Here is a 26,414-nt window from a genome sequence, read left to right on the forward strand (position 1 = left end):
TATTAAGGAAATAATTACGTTTTGAGTTTGATTTATTTAGAAAAGAATACACTATGTTTTAAGTTTGAATTATTGATGAATGCAATGGGAAGGATGATGAAGATTGATTTCAAAGTATGATTTTGAATGATATTAAGAATGAATTTGAAAATGAAATTTAATTTGATTGAGATCCTGGGTAGTAGCAAGGATTGTGGTTCGTCCTACTTGCTCCAAGTCAGTGAATGAGATCCCGGACAGTAGCAGCAGTAGTGGTTCATCCCACTTATTCTGGGTCAGTGATTGTGATGCATGGGTACTAGCAGTAGTAGTGGATTATTCCACTTGCTCCTGGTTGAGTCTTTAAACACCCGCCTAGTTTATTCCACTTGTTCTGGGTTAAGCGGGTAGTAGCAAGGGGGTTGTGACTCAGGCCCACTTGCTCTGTGATGGAGTATTTCTGTCCAAGATTAGCTACCAAGACATGTCGGGTTGGCTATATAACTGACAGATGATATCATCAGCCATAAGACAGACATACATCATATGCATTTGCATGTTTTACTTGGGTGTGCATTGTTTTGGTTTGCCTATTTGTTTAACTATGCTTATCTGTTATTTGCCCTACTTGCTGATTTGTATGCTATCTGTGATTTCCTTATTTGTATTGCATGTGTGTGCAACTGAAAGATCCCTCATGCTGGTGGTAGTAAAGCTGAGGTGTTGTTTTCCTGATATGATGATTTGATTGAGTTGCTTGGACCGGAGGTCGTGGCTGGTTTCTGATTGATGCTTTAGTAAAGTATGAAAAATCAAGCTGGTTCAGCAAAGATTTAATGAACTTATACTTGGAACAGATTGGTCATTCATACAGTCTAGAAAACTGATTAAGATTTTCTTATAAGAAAGGTTTTGGATTTCTGGATAACTAAATATTGGTTTTTGAAAAGGTTTTGGATGATTAGCCATTGGTTTTTAAAGGATTCACAGGCTGAATGATATTCACTGCCTTGAAATCAATTTTTCTCTTTATACATATCTTCTTATGACAATTCTTAAACCCTCTACTGAGAATCCTTTTAGAACAATGTTCTCACCCCTCTACAGAAATCTCTTTTCAGGACCGATGAGGAAGCTTACGGAGTTTTTGCTAAGTTCTTAGATACGTTATTTCTATTTGTATACACATGTTATAGATTTTTCTCGCCTATATTGTTATAATCTTGTAAGATGGATAGGAGTTTGTATGTTTTTTTTATGTATATTATATTTATAAGCTACTTTTATAAGAAGTTTTGTATATATGTATATGCTTGTTTGTTTTCAAGATAAAGTATTTTTCCGGTTTTTCAAAGAAATCAGCGATACAGTTTCAAGTCAAAGGCTCCTATTTTATTATTAAGTATATGAAGTCGTCGTAATACTTCTCGCTATTAGAGTGGCGCAGGCAGAAGCGTGACATTTTGATACTAAGGATGTTACAGACCACAATTTAACAATGAAGGCCCAAGGTTTTAATCAAACCTGTTCTGGGTCGAGTGGCCACCAGAGGCCCAAACCTTAGATTTCACGAGGATCCAGGGAGCAGGGAGTCTGGATCGGGCATAAGGCAACCCAGCAGCGTGCGCCATCATCTACCCATATGCCATCGATAAGAAAGCCCTCCATAAGGAAACGTTTGCGTCCGGCATCCTTGCAGAACTGGCCGGGTGGAGGCGCGGCGGGGGTTGCTCCGGTTCTTGAGAGTCCAATCGTGATTCAACTAGAGAAGAGAGTAGCGCTGTCGCTAGTTCTGTGAGTGGGGCCCGAGAGTTTGGCATTGCATCAATGTCTGAAAAGGAGCGGGTTCAAAGAGGTATGGAGACCGCTGTGCCACCACTGATCTCGTCGATTGTGGCTCGGATAAATGTGCATCATCAATGAAGCAGAAGACAATAGTGCATGGAGGCCCGAGTTATTCCGTTCCAGGGGACAAGTCTTCTACTGAGGTTGGTGGTGCAAGTTAATTTCACCTTTTTCTTGATATTCTCTTATCAATTTTATTTAATGGATAGCTTAAATATCTTAGTTTGGAATATTAGGGGTACTTCTAATAAGTTAGCTTGGGTGAATTGTAAGGAGCTTATTAGAAAATTTAGACCTATTTTTTTATTATGGTTGAGACTCATTCTCCCTTTCAACATTTAAAACTGTTTTGGTAAAGACCCGATTACTATCCTATGGGTATAGAGAGGCAATTGGGCATAAGGGTGGTATCTGGTTCCTTTCTTCAATGCAAGGTACTTGCTACAAATTGGTTTATACTTGCGATCAGTGTGTCACAATCGAAGTTCGGCTTGAATATGTGCTTTGGAGGTGTAGTGGTATCTATGGTAGTCCTAAGCTTAATACTAGAAGTCTTTTTTGGGATTACTTGGTAGCTCAGTCTTCATCTTTTCAAGGGCCTTGGATTATCCTCGGTGATTTTAATGAGGTTCTTTTCTCTCATGAAGCTAAGGGTTGTCATTTTTTTAGTACACGTGCTGATCAGTTTGCCAAGTCTTTAGGGGATAGTGCTCTATTTGACTTGAAGACTATTGGGAGACGTTTTTTTGGTACAGGAGGGGTGAAAAATAATATTGAGGTGGCAAAAAGGCTTGACTGGGTTTGTATTAATAGTGGATGGTTATCTCTTTTTTCTGAGGTCTATGCAGAAATACTGAATAGACAATAGTATGATCACTGTCCTATCTTAGTGCACTGTAAAGGGCACCTGCAGCCAAAAAGGAACATATACCCATCCGTTTTTTGGTGGCTTTGGCTACTTACCCTGGTTACCAAGATATTGTGAAACAATCTTAGTGGTATGACTTTAGAAGGGTGCCAGGCAAGCTTTCGGAGGTGCAGAAGAATTCTTTTGAGTTTAATTCTACAGTGTTTGGTAACATCTTTGTTAGGAAATATGAATTGGAGCATCAAATTAATTATCTTCGGAAGCGTTTGGAAGAGAGGGAAGATTGTTTCATGCATCAAAAGGAACAACAGTTGATTGAGGATTATAATAACACTCTTGTGCTAGAGGAACTTCTTTGGTTTCAAAAATCCAGAGAATAGTGGGTGAAGTTCGGAGACAAAAACACCAGCTTCTTCCATGTTCAGACACTTGTGTGGCGGAAGATAAATTGTAAGAACCGGAGATTTCACGTAAAATTGTTTTAATAAAATAATAATTTTTAACTGCCCGGAATAGGTTCGAAAATATAGAAATAATCTTTTGAAACTAAAAAGGTAAAATTTGAATTCAATGAATTTTTCTGAGTGGGAAAATGTATCTTTTATAGAAAAACTTTGTAAAAATCCGTACTGGCACTTAAGCTAGCAATACTGGCTCTAGTCTGACTGGTACCGTGTGTTGAGAAAAATAATATTTTGAAAATTGAATTTATTTTTTTGAAAGGACAAAAATAATTTAGAATTAAAAACCAGGCACTAATCTTAAAGGTTTTGGCCCAAAATGGGCCAAACGGACCTAAAACGCTAACGGATTGGATCGAGCCCAAGTTGGACCCAAACCCAACAAATATAAACACAAGTAATGAGCATTTCAGCTCATTTGTAGCCCTAAAACAAGAAAGGGGCGCTGCTGAAGTGAGAAGAGTGGAGGTGAGGGTTTGCACTATTCACCTTCTTCTTCTTTTGGCCATAACTACGGAGCTCCGATTGACCAGGTGTTTGTGGTCACGCGAAGCTCTTGTCGAGCTCTTTATTTCTATCTAAAAAATTGGTAAGCAACTCGAATCCCAGGCTCCAATTTTCTATTCTTTGACAAATTCGAGTTGTGGCTTTGTTAGATTGAGATTTTCATGGTTTTGTTTGTTTAGGGGTGATCTAGCATTGGAATATTGTTGGGTTTTGCCTCTAATTTCATTGAGTAAGGTAAGGTCTCCCTAAACCCTTATGTTTAGTTGTTTTTGTGAACCCTAGGTTTGATGTTGGTTTGTTGTATGATGTTAGATTGAGTTTTGGTGTTTGTTGGAGTTGGTTTGAGGCTTTTGGATCGAGCTTGGTGGCTTCGTTTTGGTATTTGGTGCATTGTGGGAATCGGCCAAGGTATGGTTTCGGTTTCCTTTATGTAATATATAATGTTTCATGACACTTAGGCTAGTAGACTCTAAGATAGGTTTGAATGATGTTGGTGCAAGATTTATTATATGTGAATTTATGTTTGATGATGAGGAGGATGATATGGAGTGTTGGAATGTGTAATATATGAATTATGATGATAATATGATGAGTATTGGTGTTGTTTATGATTATGGTGATTGATGAATTATGATGTTGTTGTTAGTGAATGCTGTTGATTATGGAGATTGAGATTGAATAATGATAATTATGAGGATTTATGGTGAGATATGATGAATGATGTTTATGATGAGTAAATTATGCAAATTATTGATGATTGAGATCTTGAGTTGGGAATTATGGATTTGTGTTGATTTATGGTGGAAAGATTGAGTGAATTAGGTGTGAAAGTGATGGAAGTACAATGGAATGGTAAGGTATAGTGTGTGGTAGTGTTTTATGATGTTTGGATATGTTTTGGTTATGGAATTTGAAAATTAGACAACTTTGATGTTTTGTGTAAAACTTGATTTTTGGTGAACTTTGGCGGATCATAACTTGAGCCTTAGTTTTCAAAATTGATTGGTTTTTATCTTAAATTAAAGATGATTTCAAGAGCTTTAAAATAATATAAAGTTTGAGGAAAATAGAGCTTTGTAGAGGAAGTTATGAACGTTTAAAGTTTGGTGTTTAAAATTGAAAATTTTGCAACTTGACATTTTTCTGCAAACTGAGGTGCATGCGTACGCGGGCACCCCTATACGCGGACGTGCACCTCTGCCAGGCATTCTTGCATATGCGGCCTATTCATGCGTACGCGGTATGGTCCAAAACTTGTTGTGTGCGTACGCACAGAGGGGCGTGCGTACGCACAGATGCTGTTTTACTTGGCGTGCGTACGCACATCCCTTATTTTGCTGAAAAATGGTTTTTCTTTTGCTTTCAAGGGTTCTCTAGCCTTTCAAACTTCTTTATATACTGTTTAAATTACTAACTAGTAATTAGACCTTAAGACTAACAGAGATGGGTTAGTGAGCTAAATTGGTAATTTATGTATGAGTTAGAAGACGGTGACTTAGGCTTGGTATGCCAGTTGGGTGGATTTGTCTTGTGAACTAATGGGGAGCCGGATTGATGATGAACTGGAGATATTGGTGATGGATGATGAGATTGGAACTTGAAATTGAATGATTATGATTAATGGAATGAGTATGAACGGAAGTTTGCTATGAGCAGTGGCCTTTAAGATGGACTATGTGATTGTGACATGCATTATTCTCCATCGTAGAGACTGTGGCAGTCTCCTACTCACATGACATGCATTGTTTTGGTAAGTCGCTATGCGCCTTGGGCAAGGGTTGTGGCAGTCTCCCGTTTGTCGAGGTAGCGGTACCGGCGTAGGATTTGTGGCAGTCTCCCGCCTACGTTGAGATGTAAGGTTTGAAGCTGGGTTTCCATTCACATTCTCTTTGGTTGCAAGGTAGTAGGGTACTAACCCACGGAATCATGCGGCATCCAGAGGAAGGTGGTAGGACATTCTCCCTCGGAACGTTTTCCTCTGAAAGGAGAAGGTGGTAGGGCACTCATCTCTCGGAATTATTCCTCCTGAGTATGCGCAATAGAGAGACTAATCCGTGAGTTACCGACCGGATTTTGTGTCCGGTTTGGCACTATAATCGACATGTGATATCACAGCCAATAGGATAGGCATTCATCATATGCATCTCTTATGTGCTTGTTTGCTTTGATTACTTGCAGTTTGCCTAAATATATAATATGCCTACTTGCTCCTTGAATTACTTGCTATACCTGAATATTACCTATGTATTACTTATTTGCATATACTTGTGATTGTCTGGCATTTACGAGGATCGGAAGGTGGTGGTGATGGGATCGCACGAGGGTTAGGATGATGAAGGTTGTGGGATACAGCGGTGTGATTAGTATTAGTTAGAAATTCCCTAAATTTAGATAACCCTATTTACGGTTTATGGTTTAATTTAATTATCTCGTTAAGCTTGAATCTCTGTTTGATGTGAAGTTCTATGATTGTCTTTAGCGTCCTGGGGCCTTACATCTTATGTATTGGTATTGTTACCATATTGAGAACCTCTGGTTCTCATACCATATATTGTTGTTATTTTTCAGATGCTGGTCGCAACCCACCATCGTGAGTTTGCGGACATGGTGACAGAGCAGAGAATGATCTTTCTTAGGTTTTATTCTACATTACTTTTGTTGTAGTATTCTCTCACCTTTTGTATATTTAACTTTGTTTCCTTAGAGGCTTTATTCCTGAAAACTTTGAGAGATATGTTGTTGCTGTTTTAAACTTCAAAATTATGTTGTATTCAATTTGGCTAGCCGACCTAAACTTCGCAGGCTGTGACTAGTCCTCTTTTTGTATATCATATATATATATATATATATATATATATATATATATATATATATATATATATATATATCTTGTTTACTTTAATTATTACCTTGTGTATATTGAAGCTACCTACAAGGTTTTATATATATTATGTCTTGTTCTGTCCGTGCCTATACGTTTAGTCATCGTGTGTGAACGCTTCGCGTTTTGTAATTCCGCTTTATGCGACTTTGAGCTTTATTCCTTCATCAAGATTCTAGTTATATGAATTATTGGATATATATTATATATTATAAGCTTTAGAACTGTCATGGCACTTTGTTATCCCTTGCTTTACGGCTAGAGGTAAGGCTTAGGGTAACGAGGTGTTACATAAATAAGATTCATGATCTCTTTCTCAATGATGGTGTGTGGCAGACGTGTAACACCCTAACAATCAAATCCTTATATTCAAGTAAGTCAATGATAATAAGGTGGTACGACTCAAGGTGGAGTTAGAATACATATATAGTTAGAAAAAAAAATTTAAACGAGAAGCCTGAAGATGAGTAAAAGGAAATCATGAGCGTAAACACACATGTATGGAAGAATAGCGCGTTCAATTCGGAAGAACGAGGTAAAATGGAAACTTAAAGGAAGAATATAATAAAGACAGAATATATATATAAACATATGTATGATAGCCACTAGTCACGACCTGCGAAGTTTAAGTCGGCTAGGGTTACAACATAATAAAATAGTTGATAACAGATCTTATCTCTCCCAAAATACATCAAAGCCTCTATAGGCAAGGTTTCAGAAGAAAATATATACATATACATCATCAAAGTTTTCGAAAATAAGGGGGAGAGATTCTAAACAAAATACAAAACAGAATTCAAAAGAAACTTCGCCGTCTTCCAGACGAACTCCAGCTCATTGCGAAGCACCAGGACCTGCATATCAAAAACAAGGAATATATACGGAATGAGAACCCCCGACCCATGGGTTTTCAGTACGGTAAAAATGCCAAATAAATACAATATAAGGTAACAGGAACTCTCTAAGCAATCTTAATCTCCCATACAACAATCTTTCCATCCTAGATTCTCACTAAGTCGTAATTAGACAACTATCATGAAGGATTCTAGTCTAATTCACTTTTATCATTGTCTTCACAACTCTCCAAACTCAAAATAGAACAACACTTAGCATCAAGTGACACCTGCATGAGGGACCTCTCAGATATTCAAACACAAGCAAGACGAACAAGTAATACACAAGTGAATTCAGGTAAAGCAATTAGCATATAGTCACTTAATATACATAATTAAACAAGCCAAGACAAGTAGCAATCCCAAACAATTCAATCAAAGGCAAATGATGTATGCTTTCCCTATGACCTATGATATCATCTGTCAGTTATACAGCCAAGCCTAACATGTCTGATAGTGAACCTTGGACAGTCCCTACGTGCGCGCATCCCTGAGCTCATAATCATATATCAATATCATGGGAGAACATCCGGGAAGGTCTAAGAGTGTGTTTGTTTGAAGTGAAAATGGGAGGAAGGAAAAGGGAGGGAAAGAAATAGGAAGGAAAATAGTTATTTTCCTTTGTTTGGTTGATGAGAGAAATGGGAGAAGAAGGAAATGGATGAAAAAATATTGGTGGGACCCACCAATTTTTTTTCCTCCAATAATGGAAAGAAAATGGAGAGAAAACTAAATCTCTCTCTACTTCCAATATTACCCCTTTATTATATAATTTATAATATAAGGGTAAAATTATCTTTTTATAATATTTCTTTCCTTCTTATTTTCCTTTCATCCAAACACATCTAAGGAAAATAAAAACCCACTCAATTTCTTTCCTTTTCTTTCTTTCCTTTCTATTTTCTTCCTCTCTATTTTTTTCCTTCCAACCAAACATAGCCTAAGTGTTCGGCCACATCTTGTGATGGATGGACAACATTCTAATTGTGAGCAAGCAAGATAAAACCACAATCCTTGCGTCTACCACAAAAGCTCAAACATCAACTGGGAGCAAGCAGGACAAAACCACAATTCTTGCGTCTACCCCAGGATCTCAAACATCAACTGGGAGCAAGTGATGCGTGAGCATCTTTTCTATCTTTTCCTAGTGAATTTGCATTTAAATTGTTGAGTTTAATCAAGAATTAATTATCTTTTAGCCACTATAGATGCTACTTTGAGTCTTGTGCAATTCTATTTATTTTAGGTAGTATTCAGCTGGATTTGATGGAGTTTCTGCAGAAGAAGAGATGAAGGCGAATGATGTTGTCAACCCTGACCTCTCTGCACTCAAACCTGAATAACTCGAGCTACAAGGGTCCAATGGACATGATTTTAGTGGCGTTGGAAAGCTAACTTTTAGAGCTTTCCAACGATATATAATAGTCCATACTTCTTCTCCGAACTCACTGCCAAGGCTGCGCCTAACTTGAGATTTCTCAAGTTAGGTGCACTAAAGCCCAAGTTAGGCGTGGATCCTAGTGAAGCCAAGTGGTCCCCATCCATCAATTGAAGATTTGCTGATTGCTATAATTAATTCTAATTTAAATTCAAAGTTTAAAAATAGGAAAAGATATTATTTTTTAGTTTTAGAAGATAGATTTTAAATTTATTAGGATTAGATATAAATAGGGGGATTCCAGCTCAACATTATATCACCCCCGAACACAACATCATTCCAGACTACCAAAATACATTTTATTAGAATCCTTATTTTCTACTCTGAACCATGAGCAACTAATCCTCCATTGTTAAGGTTAGGAGCTCTGTCTATTTGTATGGATTGATTTTTATTGCTTTTTCTATTTTAATTCATGTCTGAATTTATAATTTAAGAATTGTTTTCTCTCTTTATCTTATGAATTTGGGTGGAACGGAAGTATGACCCTCTTTCTATTTGAGTTCTTGTATAACTTGGAAAAGCTCTTTACTTGAACAACAGCTTGAAAACATATTCTCCTAAATTTTAATTATCTGGATTTAACGGGATACGTGACATATAATTCTTTTATTTTCGGGTAATTAGAGTTTTTGTGGCATATAAACTGGAATTTGATCATGTAGCTTCTAATTGGAATTAATTGACTAAGGAATTGGCAGTTGATGAATTTTAGAGGAGACTAGGAAGGTCTAAGGAATTAGGGTCTAGTCACAAATAGTTTGCCATGAATTAAATCTTGCATGATTAAAATAGTTAATAAGAAAAGTCAATCCAGAAAATAGATAACTCTGAAGCCTTAACTGTTTTCCCATATATATTTCACAACTCATTTGCTGCTTGCTTTCTGAAATTCTTAATTTACTGTTTAATGCTTTTGAACTTCCAAACACTATTTTCTGTTTGTCTAACTAATCCTATCAAACACTATTTTTGCTTAATCCATCAATCCTTGTGGGATCGACCCTTACTCATGTAAGATATTACTTGGTACGACCCGGTGCACTTTCCGGTAAGTCTGTGGGTTATAAAATCCGCACCAAGTTTTTGGCGCCATTGCCGGGGATTGACTGTGATTAACAACTATTAGTTGTTTGATTGCTTAGATTAGGCGTTTTGGTTTTAATTTTATTTAAATTTCGTTTTATTATTTTCGAAAAAAAAAACAAAAAAAAATATAAATAATTAATATTATTTTTTTTTCTTTATAAATATTTTTTTCTTTTAGTTAGTTTTATTTTAGCATCATTAATTTTTATTTTTCAATTTTTTTCTTTATTTTGTTTTTCTCGTTTTCGTTTCCCACCCTGTACCCGTTTTAATTTTTTTTTTTACTTCTTTTAACTTTTGAAATTTTTTTTAGAGCCTTAGTCCGTTTGTTTTTTTTTACTTTTCTTTTTAATTTTAATTTCTTTTATTTTCATTCTGTTTTTTTCATTATTTTTTTTCTCTTTTTTCTTTTTATATTTTATTAGTTTATTTTATTTCTGTTTTTAATTTAAAAAAAGAATATTTTAAATAAATAAATAAATAGCATTAATATTTTTTTCTTAATTTCTGAAATTAAGTTTGGTGTTTCCTAGTTAGTTTTATTTTTTAGAATTCTGTTCTTTCTTCTTTGCTTTCCTGTTTACCACATGATGCGTTAAATCTTATTTGGTGTTTTGTGCTAAGGAAAAATAATGGAGAGAGATCATATGGGTTACTACTCACACCCGAGTAGTGATTTATATCATTATGAATGAGGGAACTACCCAAATTTTGGTTGGCAAGGTCAAAATCAAGACACTTCAGTGCTCCATGTTCCAACTATCAAGAGCCACCACCTCCCTATTCATATCAAGAACCACCATCTCCATATACATACCAAGGACCATCATTTTTCTACTCATATCAAGAGCCACCATCTACTTATTCTTACCAAGAACCATCCTCTTTTTACTCTTATCAAGAATCATCATCTCCTTCTTATTCTTATCAAGAACCATCACCTCCTCCTTATTCATCTCAAATACCATCAGATCTTGAGTTTCTCATGAAAGAATTCTTACATGATATAAAGACGAGTGTCAAAAATGTAGAGAAATATGTGCATTCGATTATCAAGTCACAGGAAGAGGAGCAAGCAAATTCCTTTCCAAGAGATATAATGCAAGATCCTGTGGAAAAAACTGAGGAAATCAATCGAAGGAGTTTATACTCTAGTGAATTAGAGAATTTTTCACCCTCACACATGGAAGAAGAGGAAGATGCAAAAACAAAGGAGGAAGATGCACCAACAAAAGAGGTTGTAAGGGATGAAAACAATTATGGGAATTTAAACTCCAATGAAGCACAGAGTGACATAGAGGGTGAGTTGATTGAACCACCAATTCAAGAAGTTCTTGATGAAGGGTACACTCTAACCATCACACAACACCCAAATTCTGAAATCAAAGAAGTGGAGGCAACCAAGAAAAGCACTGAAAAGGGGATTGTGACCAAGAAACAGAAGAAAATATCTATGAAGAAGAAAAGGTCAGCAAAAAGCAATTCAACCTCTACCCCAACAAGCAAGGTAAATCAAGCTAATCACAATAAAAGGAAGCTTGTTTGGAGGACTTTATATCAGGGGCACTAATTTTCACCTCTCCCCCCTTGGAGACATTTCTTTTAACCAACTGGAAGAAGAGGAAGAAACTTCAATAATCAAGCGTCAAGCTAGTGATATTAAAGAATCGCTTGTCGGGAGGCAACCCGATAATTTCGTATCCTTAACTATTTTTCGTAGTAGTGGTTTTCTTATTTATTTGATTTTTATTGAATTTTTACTGTTTTTCTTTCATTTTACGTGTATTTTGATCATGCAGCTATTTTAGAACAGGAATCGAACACTTCGAAAAAATTTTGCCTATCTCCAAATTCAACATGGAAGAGTTAAAAAAAGAAAAAAAAGAAAAAGAGAGCAACCCATGCCCCTGATTCTCTTTCCTTCTGCCCGTAACCCCGGCACCCATCACTTCCAATTCACGTGACCAACTCCCTCCCCAATTCCCATGACCACCCCACCTACCCCTCATTCATATTCTTCCATTCCCTTCCCATACACGTACCCCCCTCTCTTATATATATATAGGAAACATTTCAAGTGCACTGGAGAGTACCGGTGCACCAGTTGTTTTAACCGTTGATTTTAATTAATATATATTATATATATTTTTTATAATTCCGATCAACGATTAAAACAATTGAAGCACCGATACTCCCGATGCACCTAAAATGTTTCCATATATATATATATCCCTTCAACGTCCTCCGCACCTTTCCTATATACAGATATACGTTTCTCTTCTCCCCCCTCTCTAACACACACACATACACACACACACACACACACACACATATATATATATATATATATATATATATATATATATATATATATATATATATATATATATATATATATATATATATATATACACGTTTCCCCCCTCCCCCTGTCATTTTATATATATAAAAATAAATACAATAAATAAATAATTATATATATATAAAAAATAAAAAAAAAACAAAAAAGTAAAAAAATTAAAAAAAATTAATTTTTATCTTTCTTGTCTTTTTTATTTTTTCTTTTAGATTAATATTTGTTTTTACTCCTCCGTATGTCTTTTTATGTCTCTCTCTGTTTTTAGTTCTTCTTTGCTTGAGGACAATCAAACCTTTAAGTTTGGTGTTGACGCTTCACTTATGGGTTTTCTTTTTATGGCACTAAGGGAGGTGAATCATCTTCACAAAAGAGCACAACCTGAAGAATAAAACGACCGCTCGGATAACTAAGGTAGTTGAGTTTCTTTCATTTTTTATTCCTTTCCGCTTTTATTATGTTATGTTCCGGTTTCCTGCTACTTTGTTTTGTTTATTGCATGATCCTTATTAGTAGATTCATAGGTTCTAGTTTAATTTTCTGTTAAGTGCTTTAATTCTGAAAGATGTCTCATATATTGCTCACTGAGCTTAAAATCAAAAAGAAAGAAGAACAGATGTAGTGCATAAGAATTTGAGTTTAATTTTTAGAGTAGTCTCATTTACTTAGATGTGGTGACAATACTTTTTATTTTCTGAATGAATGCTTGAACAGTGCATATTTTTTATAGTGAAGTTTATGAATGTTAAAATTGTTGGCTCTTGAAAGAATGATGAAAAAAAAGAGAAATATTGATAATCTAAAAAATCATAAAATTGATTCTTGAAGCAAGAAAAAGCAGTGAAAAACACAAAGCCGGACGATACAAAAAAAATCAGAAAAAAGCCAATAACCCTTTAAACCAAAAGGCAAAGGGTAAAAAGGATCCAAGGCTTTGAGCATTAATGGAGAGGAGGGCCCAAAGGAATAAAATCCTGGCCTAAGCGGCTAAATCAAGCTGTCCCTAACCATGTGCTTGTGGCGGGAAGGTGTCAAGTGAAAAGCTTGAGACTGAGCGGTTAAAGTCGTGATCCAAAGCAAAAAGAGTGTGCTTAAGAACTCTGGGCACCTCTAACTGGAGACTCTAGCAAAGCTGAGTCACAATTTGAAAAGGTTCACCCAGTTATGTGTCTGTGGCATTTATGTATCCGGTGGTAATACTGGAAAACAAAATGCTTAGGGTCACGGCCAAGACTCATAAAGTAACTGTGTTCAAGAATCAAAATACTGAATTAGGAGAATCAATAACACTATATGAATTCTGAGTTCCTATGGATGCCAATCATTCTGAACTTCAAAGGATAAAGTGAGATGCCAAAACTATTCAGGATTGCAGTTGTAAACCCCACTATAAGAAGAGACATGAGCTTAATCGAACTCTCATTCTCATGCAAATTCACTTCCTAAGCTTATATTAGTTTTGGTTGCTTGAGGACAAGCAACAATTCAAGTTTGGTGTTGTGATGCGTGAGCATCTTTCCTATCTTTTCCTAGTGAATTTGCATTTAAATTGTTGAGTTTAATCAAGAATTGATTATCTTTTAGCCACTATGGATGCTACTTTGAGTCTTGTGCAATTCTATTTATTTTAGGTAGCATTCAGCTGGATTTGATGGAGTTTCTGCCGAAGAAGAGATGAAGGCGAATGATGCTGTCAACCCTGACCTCTCTGCACTCAAACCTGAATAACTCGAGCTACAGAGGTCCAATAGACGTGATTCCAGTGGCGTTGGAAAGCTAACTTCTAGAGCTTTCTAACGATATATAATAGTCCATACTTCTTCTCTGAACTCACTGCCAAGACTGCGCCTAACTTGAGATTTCTCAAGTTAGGTGCAAGACACAACAACAATACGCGAGATTGGTCCTGTCCACTTCAAGTTAGGTGCACTAAAGCCCAAGTTAGGCGTGGATCCTAGTGAAGCCAAGTGGTCCCCATCCATCAATTGAAGATTTGCTGATTGCTATAATTAATTCTAATTTAAATTCAAAGTTTAAAAATAGGAAAAGATATTATTTTTTAGTTTTAGAAGATAGATTTTAAATTTATTAGGATTAGATATAAATAGGGGGATTCCAGCTCAACATTATATCACCCCCGAACACAACATCATTCCAGACTACCAAAATACATTTTATTAGAATCCTTATTTTCTACTCTGAACCATGAGCAACTAATCCTCCATTGTTAAGGTTAGGAGCTCTGTCTATTTGTATGGATTGATTTTTATTGCTTTTTCTATTTTAATTCATGTCTGGATTTATAATTTAAGAATTGTTTTCGCTCTTTATCTTATGAATTTGGGTGGAACGGAAGTATGACCCTCTTTCTATTTGAGTTCTTGTATAACTTGGAAAAGCTCTTTACTTGAACAACAGCTTGAAAACATATTCTCCTAAATTTTAATTATCTGGATTTAACGGGATACGTGACATATAATTCTTTTATTTTCGGGTAATTAGAGTTTTTGTGGCATATAAACTGGAATTTGATCATGTAGCTTCTAATTGGAATTAATTGACTAAGGAATTGGCAATTGATGAATTTTAGAGGAGACTAGGAAGGTCTAAGGAATTAGGGTCTAGTCACAAATAGTTTGCCATGAATTAAATCTTGCATGATTAAAATAGTTAATAAGAAAAGTCAATCCAGAAAATAGATAACTCTGAAGCCTTAACTGTTTTCCCATATATATTTCACAACTCATTTGCTGCTTGCTTTCTGAAATTCTTAATTTACTGTTTAATGCTTTTGAACTTTCAAACACTATTTTCTGTTTGTCTAACTAATCCTATCAAACACTATTGTTGCTTAATCCATCAATCCTCGTGGGATCGACCCCTTACTCACGTAAGGTATTACTTGGTACGACCCAGTGCACTTACCAGTAAGTCTGTGGGTTATAAAATTCGCACCAGCAAGCAGAACAAAATCACAATCCCTTCGTCTACCCTAGATGTATCATTCTCAATCGGGAGCAAGTGGGGCGAACCACATCCTTGCATCTGTTCCGGGAGCTTAAACCCTAACCCGGAGCAAGTGGAACAACGCCATTGCATCTACCCAGGCAGGTATATCTCAATCATAGTAAATTTCTTTATCAAATTCACCCTCAATATCATTTCACTTCATTCAAAATCATACTCAAACTCAATCATCGTTATCTCTCATTATCTTAATCATACTAATCATCCTCAATCAAAATCAATCATCATCCTTTAGCATTATCATAATCATCCTCATCATCTTCAATCAAAATCAATTATCATCATTTTTCCTTATCATAATCATCCTCATCATATCTCTCATTACATTTAATCTATCTTTTTCCAATTCATTGTCTCGCCTCATTAGATCTCATTCCTAATTCCTCTATCCTCTATTACACATTTACACTGGCTCTAGACTCATAACAGAATTTACAAAGGTTGAGAATACTAGAAGAATGGTTGAGAACTTAAAAATTCATTTTCAGCAAAATAGGATGGTCATGCGTACGCATGCCTTCCGCGTATGCATGAGTTCAAAATTTGGCAGAGTCGCGTACACGGACCATAGTCGCGTACGCGAGTACTCGGACAGAAGCATTGGCTCATGTACACGAGACATTTCCGTATACGTGCGAATTCAACATTTAACAGTGTCGTGTACGCATGCACCTTCTGTATACGCGAGAGTACTGGGCAAGATTTAAATATTTAAAATAACTACTATATTTATTTAGTGAAATCCAAAATATTAAAACTTTTAGTATATACTAGTTATTAAGATTCAACAATAATTTGAGTTCTACCATATAAATATTTTATATTAAAATATTAAGATTCAACAAGTGATTCGACAAATCGGTTTTTTAATTATTGAGTTCTACCATATAAATTAAACAATAATAAAAATGATAATTTTAAAAATTTAAAAGATTTAAATTTTAAAATAACTACTATATTATTTAGTGAGATTTAAAATATAAATTTTTTAATATATAATAAACAATAATTTGATAAATTCGTTTAAATAAAAAAAATTTACTATAAAAAATTATAATTTAAAAAAGTAAAATTTTAAAATACAAATGATAAAATAACTTTATAATAATTTAATTATTTTTATTATTTTATATAAAAAGAATTTTGTTTATTAAGGTCTAAAAATAATATTAAAATTAGTACTATCAAAAAATATTTTAAATTTAATATTATGAAAAAAAATTATATAAGAACTAATTTGGTTAATTTTTAAAATTTTAGGGATGAAAATGACTTACGTTTGAATTTTTAAGAATTATTTTAATTATAAATAACTTTTTTACAGATCAAGTGATATGTTATGTGTTAGGTGTCATTGACCTGACATATCAATCAATCATCTTGTAATATGTGACAATGACCTACTACATCATCATGTTATATGGTACGTCATAATCTAATTAATGGAATAACTAATTTGATTTATATTTTATTTTTTAAATTTTAATATGACTAAAAAAATTATTTGAGAATTAATTTAAAGGAGGAGTGATTACGAATTTGACTGTTAACTAAAAAAAACCCATCAAATTAACGAAATCCCAAGGCAGAAAACCGATTTTTGGGCACCAATAATAATTGAGTAAATGAATAACGAATTACTTACCAAAAAGGAAAAAAATAAATAACGAATTTGATGGAATTGTGGGAAAAAAAAGAGCGGAAAAATAGAAGAGAAGAGAATAGAATTGAGTGGAAGGGTCTAGTACTTTCTCCCGCTTTCATTAGGAAACGTCCAGAACCGTTCCGATTCATCTTCTCGCCTCAACAAATACTCATTTCTCTTCCCTCCTCTCACCGATTCACTTTGTTGGAAAACACAAACCAAGTTCTAAGCTAAACGCTTCCCAAAACCATCCTTCGTTTTTCTCTTTTCTAATTCCAAACATAACCAGACACTGTATACGCAAACGCAACTGTGAATATCTTCTTAGCTCAAACACAAACACAAAAACACCTGCATTCCGAATTTCCGATCAAGATACGTTCGCGCTCTCTAATTCTCAATACTCTTTCCTCATCTTCGGCGCTTAAGGTACGTATGGCTTGTCATTTTCGGATTTTCCTTCTTCTTCTGTTTCTTTTTCAAGGTTGCTCTGTTTTGCAGTTGGTTTTATTCTGGACTGAAATTTCGTTAATTCCTTATTTAGAATTATGCTGTATAACGTAGTTTTTTAATTTTATTTTTGAATTCATCGTATAATTGAAAGAGTAAGCGGAAGCGAAATGCCTTTGAAACATTGTAATTTGCATTCCGAGTACGTAATTGTAATCAATAATCAATGAGATTTTTTGTTTTTACCTTTTCTCAATTCCCCTGCAATGTATATTGTGCAGGTTGTTATAGATGAATCCTGAGAAGTTCACACACAAGACTAATGAGGCTCTTGCCAGCGCCCATGAGCTGGCAATGAATGCTGGCCATGCACAATTCACTCCCCTCCACATTGCCGCAGCACTGATCTCCGATCCCACTGGAATCTTCTTCCAAGCAATTTCTAGTGCCGGTGGCGAAGAATCGGCGCACGCTGCCGAGAGGGTATTCAACCAGGCATTGAAGAAGCTACCGTGCCAGTCACCTCCTCCTGATGAGATTCCTGGAAGCACCAGCCTCATCAAAGCAATAAGGAGGGCACAGGCGCTTCAGAAATCAAGGGGTGATACTCATTTGGCAGTTGATCACTTGATACTTGGGATTCTTGAAGATTCTCAAATTGGGGATTTGTTGAAAGAAGCTGGCGTTGCCACTGCTAGGATTAAATCGGAGGTGGAGAAGCTTAGAGGGAAGGAAGGGAGGAAAGTTGAGAGTGCCTCAGGGGACACGACATTTCAGGCACTGAAAACTTATGGTAGGGATCTTGTTGAGCAAGCTGGGAAGCTTGATCCTGTCATTGGCCGCGACGAGGAGATAAGAAGGGTTGTGAGGATTTTGTCCCGGAGGACGAAGAACAACCCGGTTCTCATTGGTGAGCCTGGAGTTGGGAAAACTGCTGTAGTGGAAGGATTGGCTCAGAGGATAGTGAGGGGTGATGTTCCTAGCAATCTTGCTGATGTCAGGCTTATTGCATTGGATATGGGGGCGTTGGTTGCCGGCGCAAAGTATAGGGGGGAATTTGAGGAGAGATTGAAGGCTGTTTTGAAAGAAGTGGAGGAGGCTCAGGGGAAGGTTATTCTCTTCATTGATGAGATTCATCTTGTTCTTGGGGCTGGTAGAACTGAAGGGTCAATGGATGCTGCAAACCTATTCAAACCAATGCTTGCTCGTGGCCAACTAAGGTGCATTGGTGCCACCACTCTTGAGGAGTACAGGAAGTATGTGGAGAAGGATGCAGCATTTGAAAGAAGATTCCAGCAGGTCTATGTGGCTGAACCCAGCGTGCCAGACACTATTAGCATTCTTCGTGGCCTAAAAGAGCGATACGAAGGTCATCATGGTGTTAGGATTCAGGATCGTGCGCTGGTTGTGGCAGCTCAATTGTCTAGTAGATACATCACGGGTATGTTTATTATTGTTATTTCAGTTTTGAATTGTTTCTGATTTGGATAATGTTTTTTTTTGGTGCTATATGCTTACAATGTCTATGCTTGTTTAGGGCGTCATCTTCCTGATAAGGCTATTGATTTGGTTGACGAGGCTTGCGCAAATGTGAGAGTTCAACTTGATAGCCAACCTGAGGAAATTGATAACCTTGAAAGGAAGAGAATGCAGCTTGAAGTTGAACTTCATGCCCTTGAGAAAGAGAAGGACAAAGCTAGCAAAGCTCGTCTTGTTGAAGTGAGTATTGGTTTTGCTGCATTGTTGAGTTTATCGTTTCATATTTGTATTCCTGATGGTTCTAAACTTCTGGTGTATGTGCTATGATCAGGTGAGAAAAGAACTTGATGACCTAAGAGACAAGCTCCAACCTTTGATGATGAAGTACAGAAAAGAGAAGGAGAGGGTGGATGAGATTAGAAGGCTCAAGCAGAAGCGTGAGGAGCTTCTTTATGCTCTCCAAGAGGCTGAGAGAAGATATGATCTAGCACGAGCTGCAGACCTTCGATATGGAGCAATTCAAGAAGTGGAAACTGCGATTCAACAGCTTGAAGGGAACACTGAGCAGAACATAATGTTAACGGAAACTGTTGGACCAGACCAGATAGCCGAGGTTGTGAGCCGCTGGACTGGCATACCAGTGACGAGGCTGGGCCAGAATGAGAAAGAGAGGCTGATTGGCCTTGCTGACAGGCTGCACACTAGAGTTGTGGGACAAGATCAAGCAGTTAATGCGGTTGCTGAGGCTGTATTGAGATCAAGAGCTGGACTGGGGAGACCTCAACAACCAACTGGCTCATTCCTGTTCTTGGGTCCAACAGGTGTAGGTAAAACGGAGCTTGCAAAGGCTCTTGCTGAACAGCTCTTTGATGATGAGAATCAGCTGGTGCGAATCGACATGTCTGAGTACATGGAGCAGCACTCAGTTTCGCGGTTGATTGGTGCACCACCAGGGTAAGCGCATTGCTGAATTCATGTTGATTGTCATGCCTCCTTTTAGTAATAAGACTTCGAAACTCACTCTGGTTTTTCAGGTATGTTGGACATGAGGAAGGAGGTCAGTTGACCGAAGCTGTGCGGCGACGACCATATAGCGTTGTACTCTTTGATGAGGTTGAGAAGGCACATACATCTGTGTTCAACACTCTCCTTCAGGTTCTAGATGACGGAAGGTTAACTGATGGCCAGGGCCGCACCGTGGACTTCAGAAACACCGTCATCATCATGACTTCAAACCTCGGTGCAGAACATCTCCTAAGTGGGCTTTCAGGAAAATGTACCATGCAAGTTGCTCGTGATAGAGTAATGCAGGAGGTACCCTATCACTCCTAAATACACATCTTACAAATGTTTATGTTCTACTTGCTATGACTTATGATACTGATTCTATATCTTCTTTTTGACACTCATAGGTAAGGAAGCACTTCAGGCCAGAATTGTTGAACAGACTTGATGAGATTGTGGTGTTTGATCCACTCTCACATGATCAACTGAGGAAGGTTGCAAGGCTTCAAATGAAAGATGTTGCTCTTCGTCTTGCTGAGAGGGGAATAGCCTTAGCAGTTACAGATGCAGCACTCGACTACATACTTGCCGAGAGCTATGATCCGGTGAGCATCAATTTCAACATATATTGATTTGTAAATTGATGTTTCTCATATTGATTTAGTAGTACTGAATGGTTTTTTGGTTACCTGTAGGTGTATGGTGCAAGACCAATAAGGAGGTGGCTTGAGAGGAAGGTGGTGACAGAGTTGTCAAGAATGCTTGTGAGGGAAGAAATTGATGAGAACTCAACAGTTTACATAGATGCTGGTACCAAGGGCAATGACTTAGCCTACCGTGTGGAGAAGAATGGAGGCGTTGTTAACCCCACAACTGGCCAGAAGTCAGATATTTTGATTCAGATACCCAATGGGCCAGCTTCTGATGCTGCTGCTCAGACCGTGAAGAAGATGAAGATTGAGGAGGTTGATGATGAGGATGAAATGGAAGAGTGAAAAGTGTATGACAATATTGTAGAGAGTATATACTATATAGGTCACTTTTTTGGACAACTACAAGTTTAAGGTTGTATAAGACTTCGAAATTTTCTTGTTTTTGTTAAATACTTGTCTTTGTCTGAATGGAATAAGGAATATTCAATTCCTTTTGTAATAACAGTTCTTGGCTATAAATCTACTTTAACTTTTTAACATCTTCCTTTTGTTGAGAGTTAAAGAATCTACTGTGTGTATGACGTGTGAATATTCTTTTTTTTTTTTTTTGACGTGGTCAGCGTGTTTATGATGTGTTAGATTCCTACTTCTGTTGTTATTTGAAATTTCTCCTCTTGAAGGATCAAGACCAAGTGTGACTTTAGAGCACCTCCAATGGTGAGTTCCTCTTTGACTTTTTTCTAACACATAGGAACTCTAACCATTGGAGGAGAAAAGGAGTGAGTTCCTGCACAAGGATCAAGGTAAGGGAGTCCCTCTAAGCAGGGACTCAAATTAACCAATAATAACTTGCCATTTGGTAAATTATTATAAAAAAATAATAATATAAAATCTGAAATAATTAAATAATTAAATAATAATTAAATTAGTAATAATTATAATAAAAATTATATTAAATAATTATATTTTTATTTAATTAATAATTTATATTAATTATTTAAATAATAATTAATTAAATAATTAATTAAATTAAATAATTAAATTTTTATTTAATTAATAATTTATATTAATTATTTATATTATAATTAATATTGAATATTATTTATATTATTATATTAAATTATAATTAATTAAATTTACTTACATTAAAAAATAAATTTAATTTTTATATCTTATAAAATAATTTTTAGTTGAGTTAGTTATTTTTATTTTTAAAATTTAAAATGCTAATGATATTATTAAAATTAGCAGTTGTAAACACAACTATAAATTAGTATAATCTCGAATTATATATTGTATATTATTATTATATATGAATTTATTTAATATTAATATCTTTTAATAATGAATTATTTTTAAATTTATAAATTTAAATAATATTATTAAAAAAATTTAATTATATTAATTTTAAGTATTTTAATTAATTAATTAAGTGGGACCACAATAGGGACTAAAGTTAGTTCCTCCTAATGGAGAAGAGAGAGATGCTTTGAGTTCCTATTTATTGTTTATAACGCAAAAGCTGATGTGGAGTTACTTTTTATGACAGGTGGGCCATAAACAGGAACTGGGATGAGTTCCCTACTGGAGATGGTCTTAAGCTCAACAAGAGTAGGAAACTATTACAATAGCTTAGACTCTGTTGGACGAAAACAATTTGGGATATATATATATATATATAGGTGGATATTACTATGAAGATTTTATTATTGTATTTATATGAAGATGTTTTTTTTTACCATTAAATGATGAAATGTATGGTTTGATTTTGATGTGTTATAAAAGTGTTAATTTTTTTAAAATATGACTAAACAAACAAAATACACTTTTAACACAAGAATCTTTATAAAAAGATATTTTTAACATCTTCATTTGAGTAGTTGTCATATATATATTGGTCATACAAACACACTCACACATCCACTCACAGACAATCACACACTAACCTAGCAACCGCTTCTAGGATTCGAACCTGTGGCGCTTTAGTTTGAGAAATACTTTTGCCACTACATTACCTTACCTGCCTCAGCTAGGAGCTGCACTTAGGTTCAAATCCTCAGTCAGAAATATAGAACCCATATTAATAGTTGTAGTGGGTGTGTGAGTGGATATGTTGTGTAATGTGTAAGACCAAAAAAAAAAACACTAATTATAGAGGACTCCATTTATCCGGACTATGATTCGGCTTGGGATCCAGCCTTTGCATTTGTTGTGGTCAGAGTTTACACTTGGGCTCTGATTACTGGTTGCATGTAAAGATTTAAGACCAAAAACGTGTAAAGAAGTTTACAGCAGGGATCTTTTTCCCTTACCTATTAAGTCGGTTTCATTCCACACTTACACTAGTTAATGAAGTCAATTAATTTACTTATATAACTTGAAATATATTTAAGAATGAGGGTGTGCTAACTGCTAAGTAGTCAAGTTCAGATGCAACTCCTTCCGTATAAGGTGGTGGAATTTTGGGGTGTATGTGAAGAAAATATTAAGTAATTTTTTTTCTTTTTATAAAATAACAATTTGGAAGCAATGATCCCTGTAATTAATCTATCACAAGCTACAGATAACACCATATTAATGCTTAAATATTGTTTAGACTGTTTATATTTGTGATAAATATCAATTTAGTATTTAAAAGATTGTAATGATAAAATAATATCTAAATAATGTTATTGACAAAATGATTCTTAAAAGATTTTAAAAATTAGTAAGTATATCTCTGATTTTGTTGGCGTATATCTATAATGAGAATGGTGCTGAAGTAGCCATCCTATTTTGATGATATGAAATTTTTTTTAGCTAATTACTGAATTTGAATTTTATAATTAATTTAACAGTGATACAAGCTGGAAAAATCTCCAATTCTTTTGTTTTGAACCTTAAATTGTTAATTTGCAATATGAGTTGTCCCAAACTGATAAAAAAGAAGATGAATTTGATTCGAGCTCGTACAAATTTGTTGTAGGGAGAAGTTACCTATCGATGGACGTTTTCGAAGGGGAGGAAAAATCAAAGCATGCGAGGAAAACGTACAACGAAATATGTTTTTGTCGTCTCGTTGAAATAAAAATCTACTAGCAATCCTGAAAAATAATTTCTGCGATGCCCTATATAAAAGGTAAGTTGTGGAATACATTTTCTCTAATAAATCCATTCTTATGTTCTTTCTCTCATCTGTGAATGCATTCTCTTTGGGTAGAGCAAAGAAATGTGGTGCGGTATTTTTAGTGGTTGGATGAGATTCAAGAGTATTCTGTGGAGGAAGGATCTTCAGGGAACAACAAAATGGTAGGCAACGCAGATTCAAAGAAGAAAAGCAAAATCTAAGACAAGTGTAGAGATGCTATGGAGATTGAAAAGATGATAATGGTGCTGCGTCTGCTGAATGAAATTAATGAGCACTTTAGGAGGATCTTGGTACTTTTGGGGTTCATTTATACTATGGTTGGATTAAGTGCGGCTGTAAATCTTTTTTATTTGGCTAAGTAGGTAGATTTTTATATGTTGGAGTTCAGGGATAGCATAATTTAGAGCTTTTGCATTGTTCAAAAGAAATATAATAAAGATGCAGTGCATTTTATCATGAATGAGTGACGATGTCTTTAGATTTGTGAATGAGTTATGACCAAGCTAAATATATCAAAGTGCTGTCTTAAAAATTAGTAAAAATTGGCAGACAATCTGCTACACACCAAATCTTAAAGAGCTAAAGTTCAAAGTTTCAACATACATAAGACCACAATAGTTGTTCTTATGAAAACATAACATCCAAAACACAAATAAGAGATACAAACTTAAAACATCCAAAATACAAATGTTAAGAGTTAAACTCATAGTTGTCAGAACCGAACCGGTGATCGAACCGGTCAGGTTATTGGGTTACTGGGTTACTGGTTCAACCGTTGGGTCACTGGTTGAACCGATAGAACCGGTCATACATAAATAAAAAATATAAAATAATAAAAAATTGAATAAAGTGACAATTAGTTCTTTAAAATTTTTGACTTCAGATTAATTAGCCATTGAAAAAAAATAAAGTACCAATTTAGCCATTCAAGATAGTAAACGATGAACACATTATGTCCCTCCATTAATTTATCATGTGAAATTTAATGGTGATATTTATATGTCCTTACTAATTAGTCCTAAGTCGAAATCTTCGAAAACCTACTAATTCAATATTCTAAAAAATTTAAAATAAATATCTTTACTAATATTTTAATAATTTTATAAATTCTAAAGAATTAAAAAAAAATTGAATATAAAACTAAATATGAAATAATCCAGTTGTGTTTGTATATAATATATAAATTAATTAGCATAAGAATTACAAGTGAATACCCCAGTTTGGTGGCGTTTCTTAATGGAACTTCCAAAGGAGACCTGGGTTTGACACTCCCTTAATGCATTTTTGGATATTGGGAGCACCATAGGACCGGCCGGTTCACAAATTATATCGAACCGGTCAGTTTTGACCGGTTTCGTCCAGTTTGTGTCGAACCGCTCGATTTTAAACGGTTTGAATTCTTCTTCAGTTCAAAGTTCTAACCGAATCGACCAGACCACTAGTTCATCGGTTTTTCGGTCGAACCGGCCGGTTCGGTCCGGTTCTTACAACTATGGTTAAACTCCATATCTAAAACACATTATAAACAAAAAATCACCCAGCTGCATAATATCCCTTATCAATTTTACTTGTCAATGTTAAAAGGCTTTGTTGGAGGTGAACTAACTTTTTTCGTCCTCAAAGATGAGATTGGCATAAACCCCATAAATCTGTTCTAAGTGACCTAGATTGTCGTTGCCATGATTTTCTTGTCACACTTGGTGGCCTAAATGAAGATGAAGCTTGGGCTTAAATATTAAGCCTTGCTGTTGGGCCTTATATCATTGGTCTAAGTCCACTATTTGGGACCGCAACACTCAGATCTAGTTAAAATCGGAGGTGCAGACCCACTAGGCGAAAGTGGTGGTGCAACTGCTGCATTTGGTGTGGAGCTGGTTGGTGGTCTCAAATTTATTGCCATCCTTTCTCTTTTTCTCATTTGAATAGGTCTCCATTGTGAGTTTGTGATGAACATAATCTTCAGACCTCTCATTCTTTTTTTGGATTGCTACAATTCTATGAAAATAATGAACTCCAATCAACTGCCACTTTTTACATGAACAGATCCTCTCCCTTGTATTTATTCTCATCTTATGTTTTTTACTTTTTTACTTCAAATTAGTTATGCTCATCATCATCCACCCACTGTGTTTTTCAGTGATTAACTTGCCTCTTCTCTTTTTTCAGCCTATTTACTTGTATAGGGGTTAGTTTGCCAGTATTACTGCATCTTTGTGTGTAGTCATGGTCTTCATGATATAAAACTTCAGTTTCTCAAGCATTGTAAGTATACTCTTTCCTCGCACACTTACAATGGTTGAGTTGAATGACTCACAGCTATTGCTTATTAGGTTATCCACTTTTGGCCCTTCTAAAAATTTTGACTTTGACTAAATTGCTTGATCAAATTTTGATAAATACTCTCACATTTTTATTGATCCTTTTCACATTAGTCATAGCATTATTGAACTCTTGATCAGTAATTACCTTGGCATATTGCTACAAATAAAAGATACATACTTGTGTGTTTTTAAACAAATTGTTTTAAAATTGAATTAAATTAAAATGAATTAAATTGTGAATAATTAATTATTGCGTTTGAGATAAATCATATAAATAAAAACTGAATTGATTTAGAATTTAATGTTTATATTTGTATTGTAAATTAAGTGAGAATTAAATTAATTTTAGTTTAAAATTATATATTTTTTTTCCTTTACTCTCCAATTATA

The 26,414-nt window shown here is 35.2% G+C and overlaps 2 protein-coding genes and 1 long non-coding RNA gene across 3 annotated transcripts; all 3 read left to right on the forward strand.

Moving 5' to 3' along the window:
• The first annotated feature begins 1,621 nt into the window (after positions 1-1,621).
• On the forward strand, positions 1,622-3,072 carry LOC140176198 (uncharacterized). The gene is made up of 3 exons (XM_072206106.1): positions 1,622-1,773; positions 2,209-2,623; positions 2,821-3,072. Exons 1-3 carry the CDS (start codon positions 1,622-1,624, stop codon positions 3,070-3,072), a joined length of 819 nt encoding a protein of 272 aa, XP_072062207.1.
• Positions 3,073-17,097: 14,025 nt separating this feature from the next.
• LOC112722577 (chaperone protein ClpB1) lies at positions 17,098-21,115 on the forward strand. Its single transcript, XM_025773647.3, has 7 exons — positions 17,098-17,418; positions 17,721-18,880; positions 18,977-19,158; positions 19,250-19,872; positions 19,953-20,232; positions 20,331-20,528; positions 20,619-21,115. The coding sequence occupies exons 2-7, from the start codon at positions 17,731-17,733 to the stop codon at positions 20,916-20,918; spliced, it is 2,733 nt and encodes a 910-aa protein (XP_025629432.1). The 5' UTR covers positions 17,098-17,418; positions 17,721-17,730; the 3' UTR covers positions 20,919-21,115.
• A 2,317-nt stretch (positions 21,116-23,432) lies between these two features.
• On the forward strand, positions 23,433-24,163 carry LOC140175972 (uncharacterized). The gene is made up of 2 exons (XR_011867089.1): positions 23,433-23,694; positions 23,776-24,163. It is a non-coding gene; the product is annotated as an uncharacterized lncRNA (long non-coding RNA).
• The last annotated feature ends 2,251 nt before the right edge of the window (positions 24,164-26,414 follow it).

The sequence above is a fragment of the Arachis hypogaea genome, chromosome 11 (genome assembly GCF_003086295.3).
Source record: "Arachis hypogaea cultivar Tifrunner chromosome 11, arahy.Tifrunner.gnm2.J5K5, whole genome shotgun sequence".
In the NCBI taxonomy this organism is placed as follows: domain Eukaryota; kingdom Viridiplantae; phylum Streptophyta; class Magnoliopsida; order Fabales; family Fabaceae; genus Arachis; species Arachis hypogaea.

Excerpts from the sequence above, each read along its gene's own strand:
- LOC112722577 (XM_025773647.3), top strand. The coding sequence starts at position 17,731 with ATGAATCCTGAGAAGTTCACACACAAGACTAATGAGGCTCTTGCCAGC. Across the intron at positions 18,881-18,976 it reads GTCTAGTAGATACATCACGG|GGCGTCATCTTCCTGATAAG; the intron begins GTATGTTTATTA and ends ATGCTTGTTTAG. Across the intron at positions 20,233-20,330 it reads GTGATAGAGTAATGCAGGAG|GTAAGGAAGCACTTCAGGCC; the intron begins GTACCCTATCAC and ends TGACACTCATAG.
- LOC140176198 (XM_072206106.1), top strand. The coding sequence starts at position 1,622 with ATGCCATCGATAAGAAAGCCCTCCATAAGGAAACGTTTGCGTCCGGCA. Across the intron at positions 1,774-2,208 it reads GTAGCGCTGTCGCTAGTTCT|AGAGGCAATTGGGCATAAGG; the intron begins GTGAGTGGGGCC and ends CTATGGGTATAG. Across the intron at positions 2,624-2,820 it reads TGGCAAAAAGGCTTGACTGG|TGGTATGACTTTAGAAGGGT; the intron begins GTTTGTATTAAT and ends AAACAATCTTAG.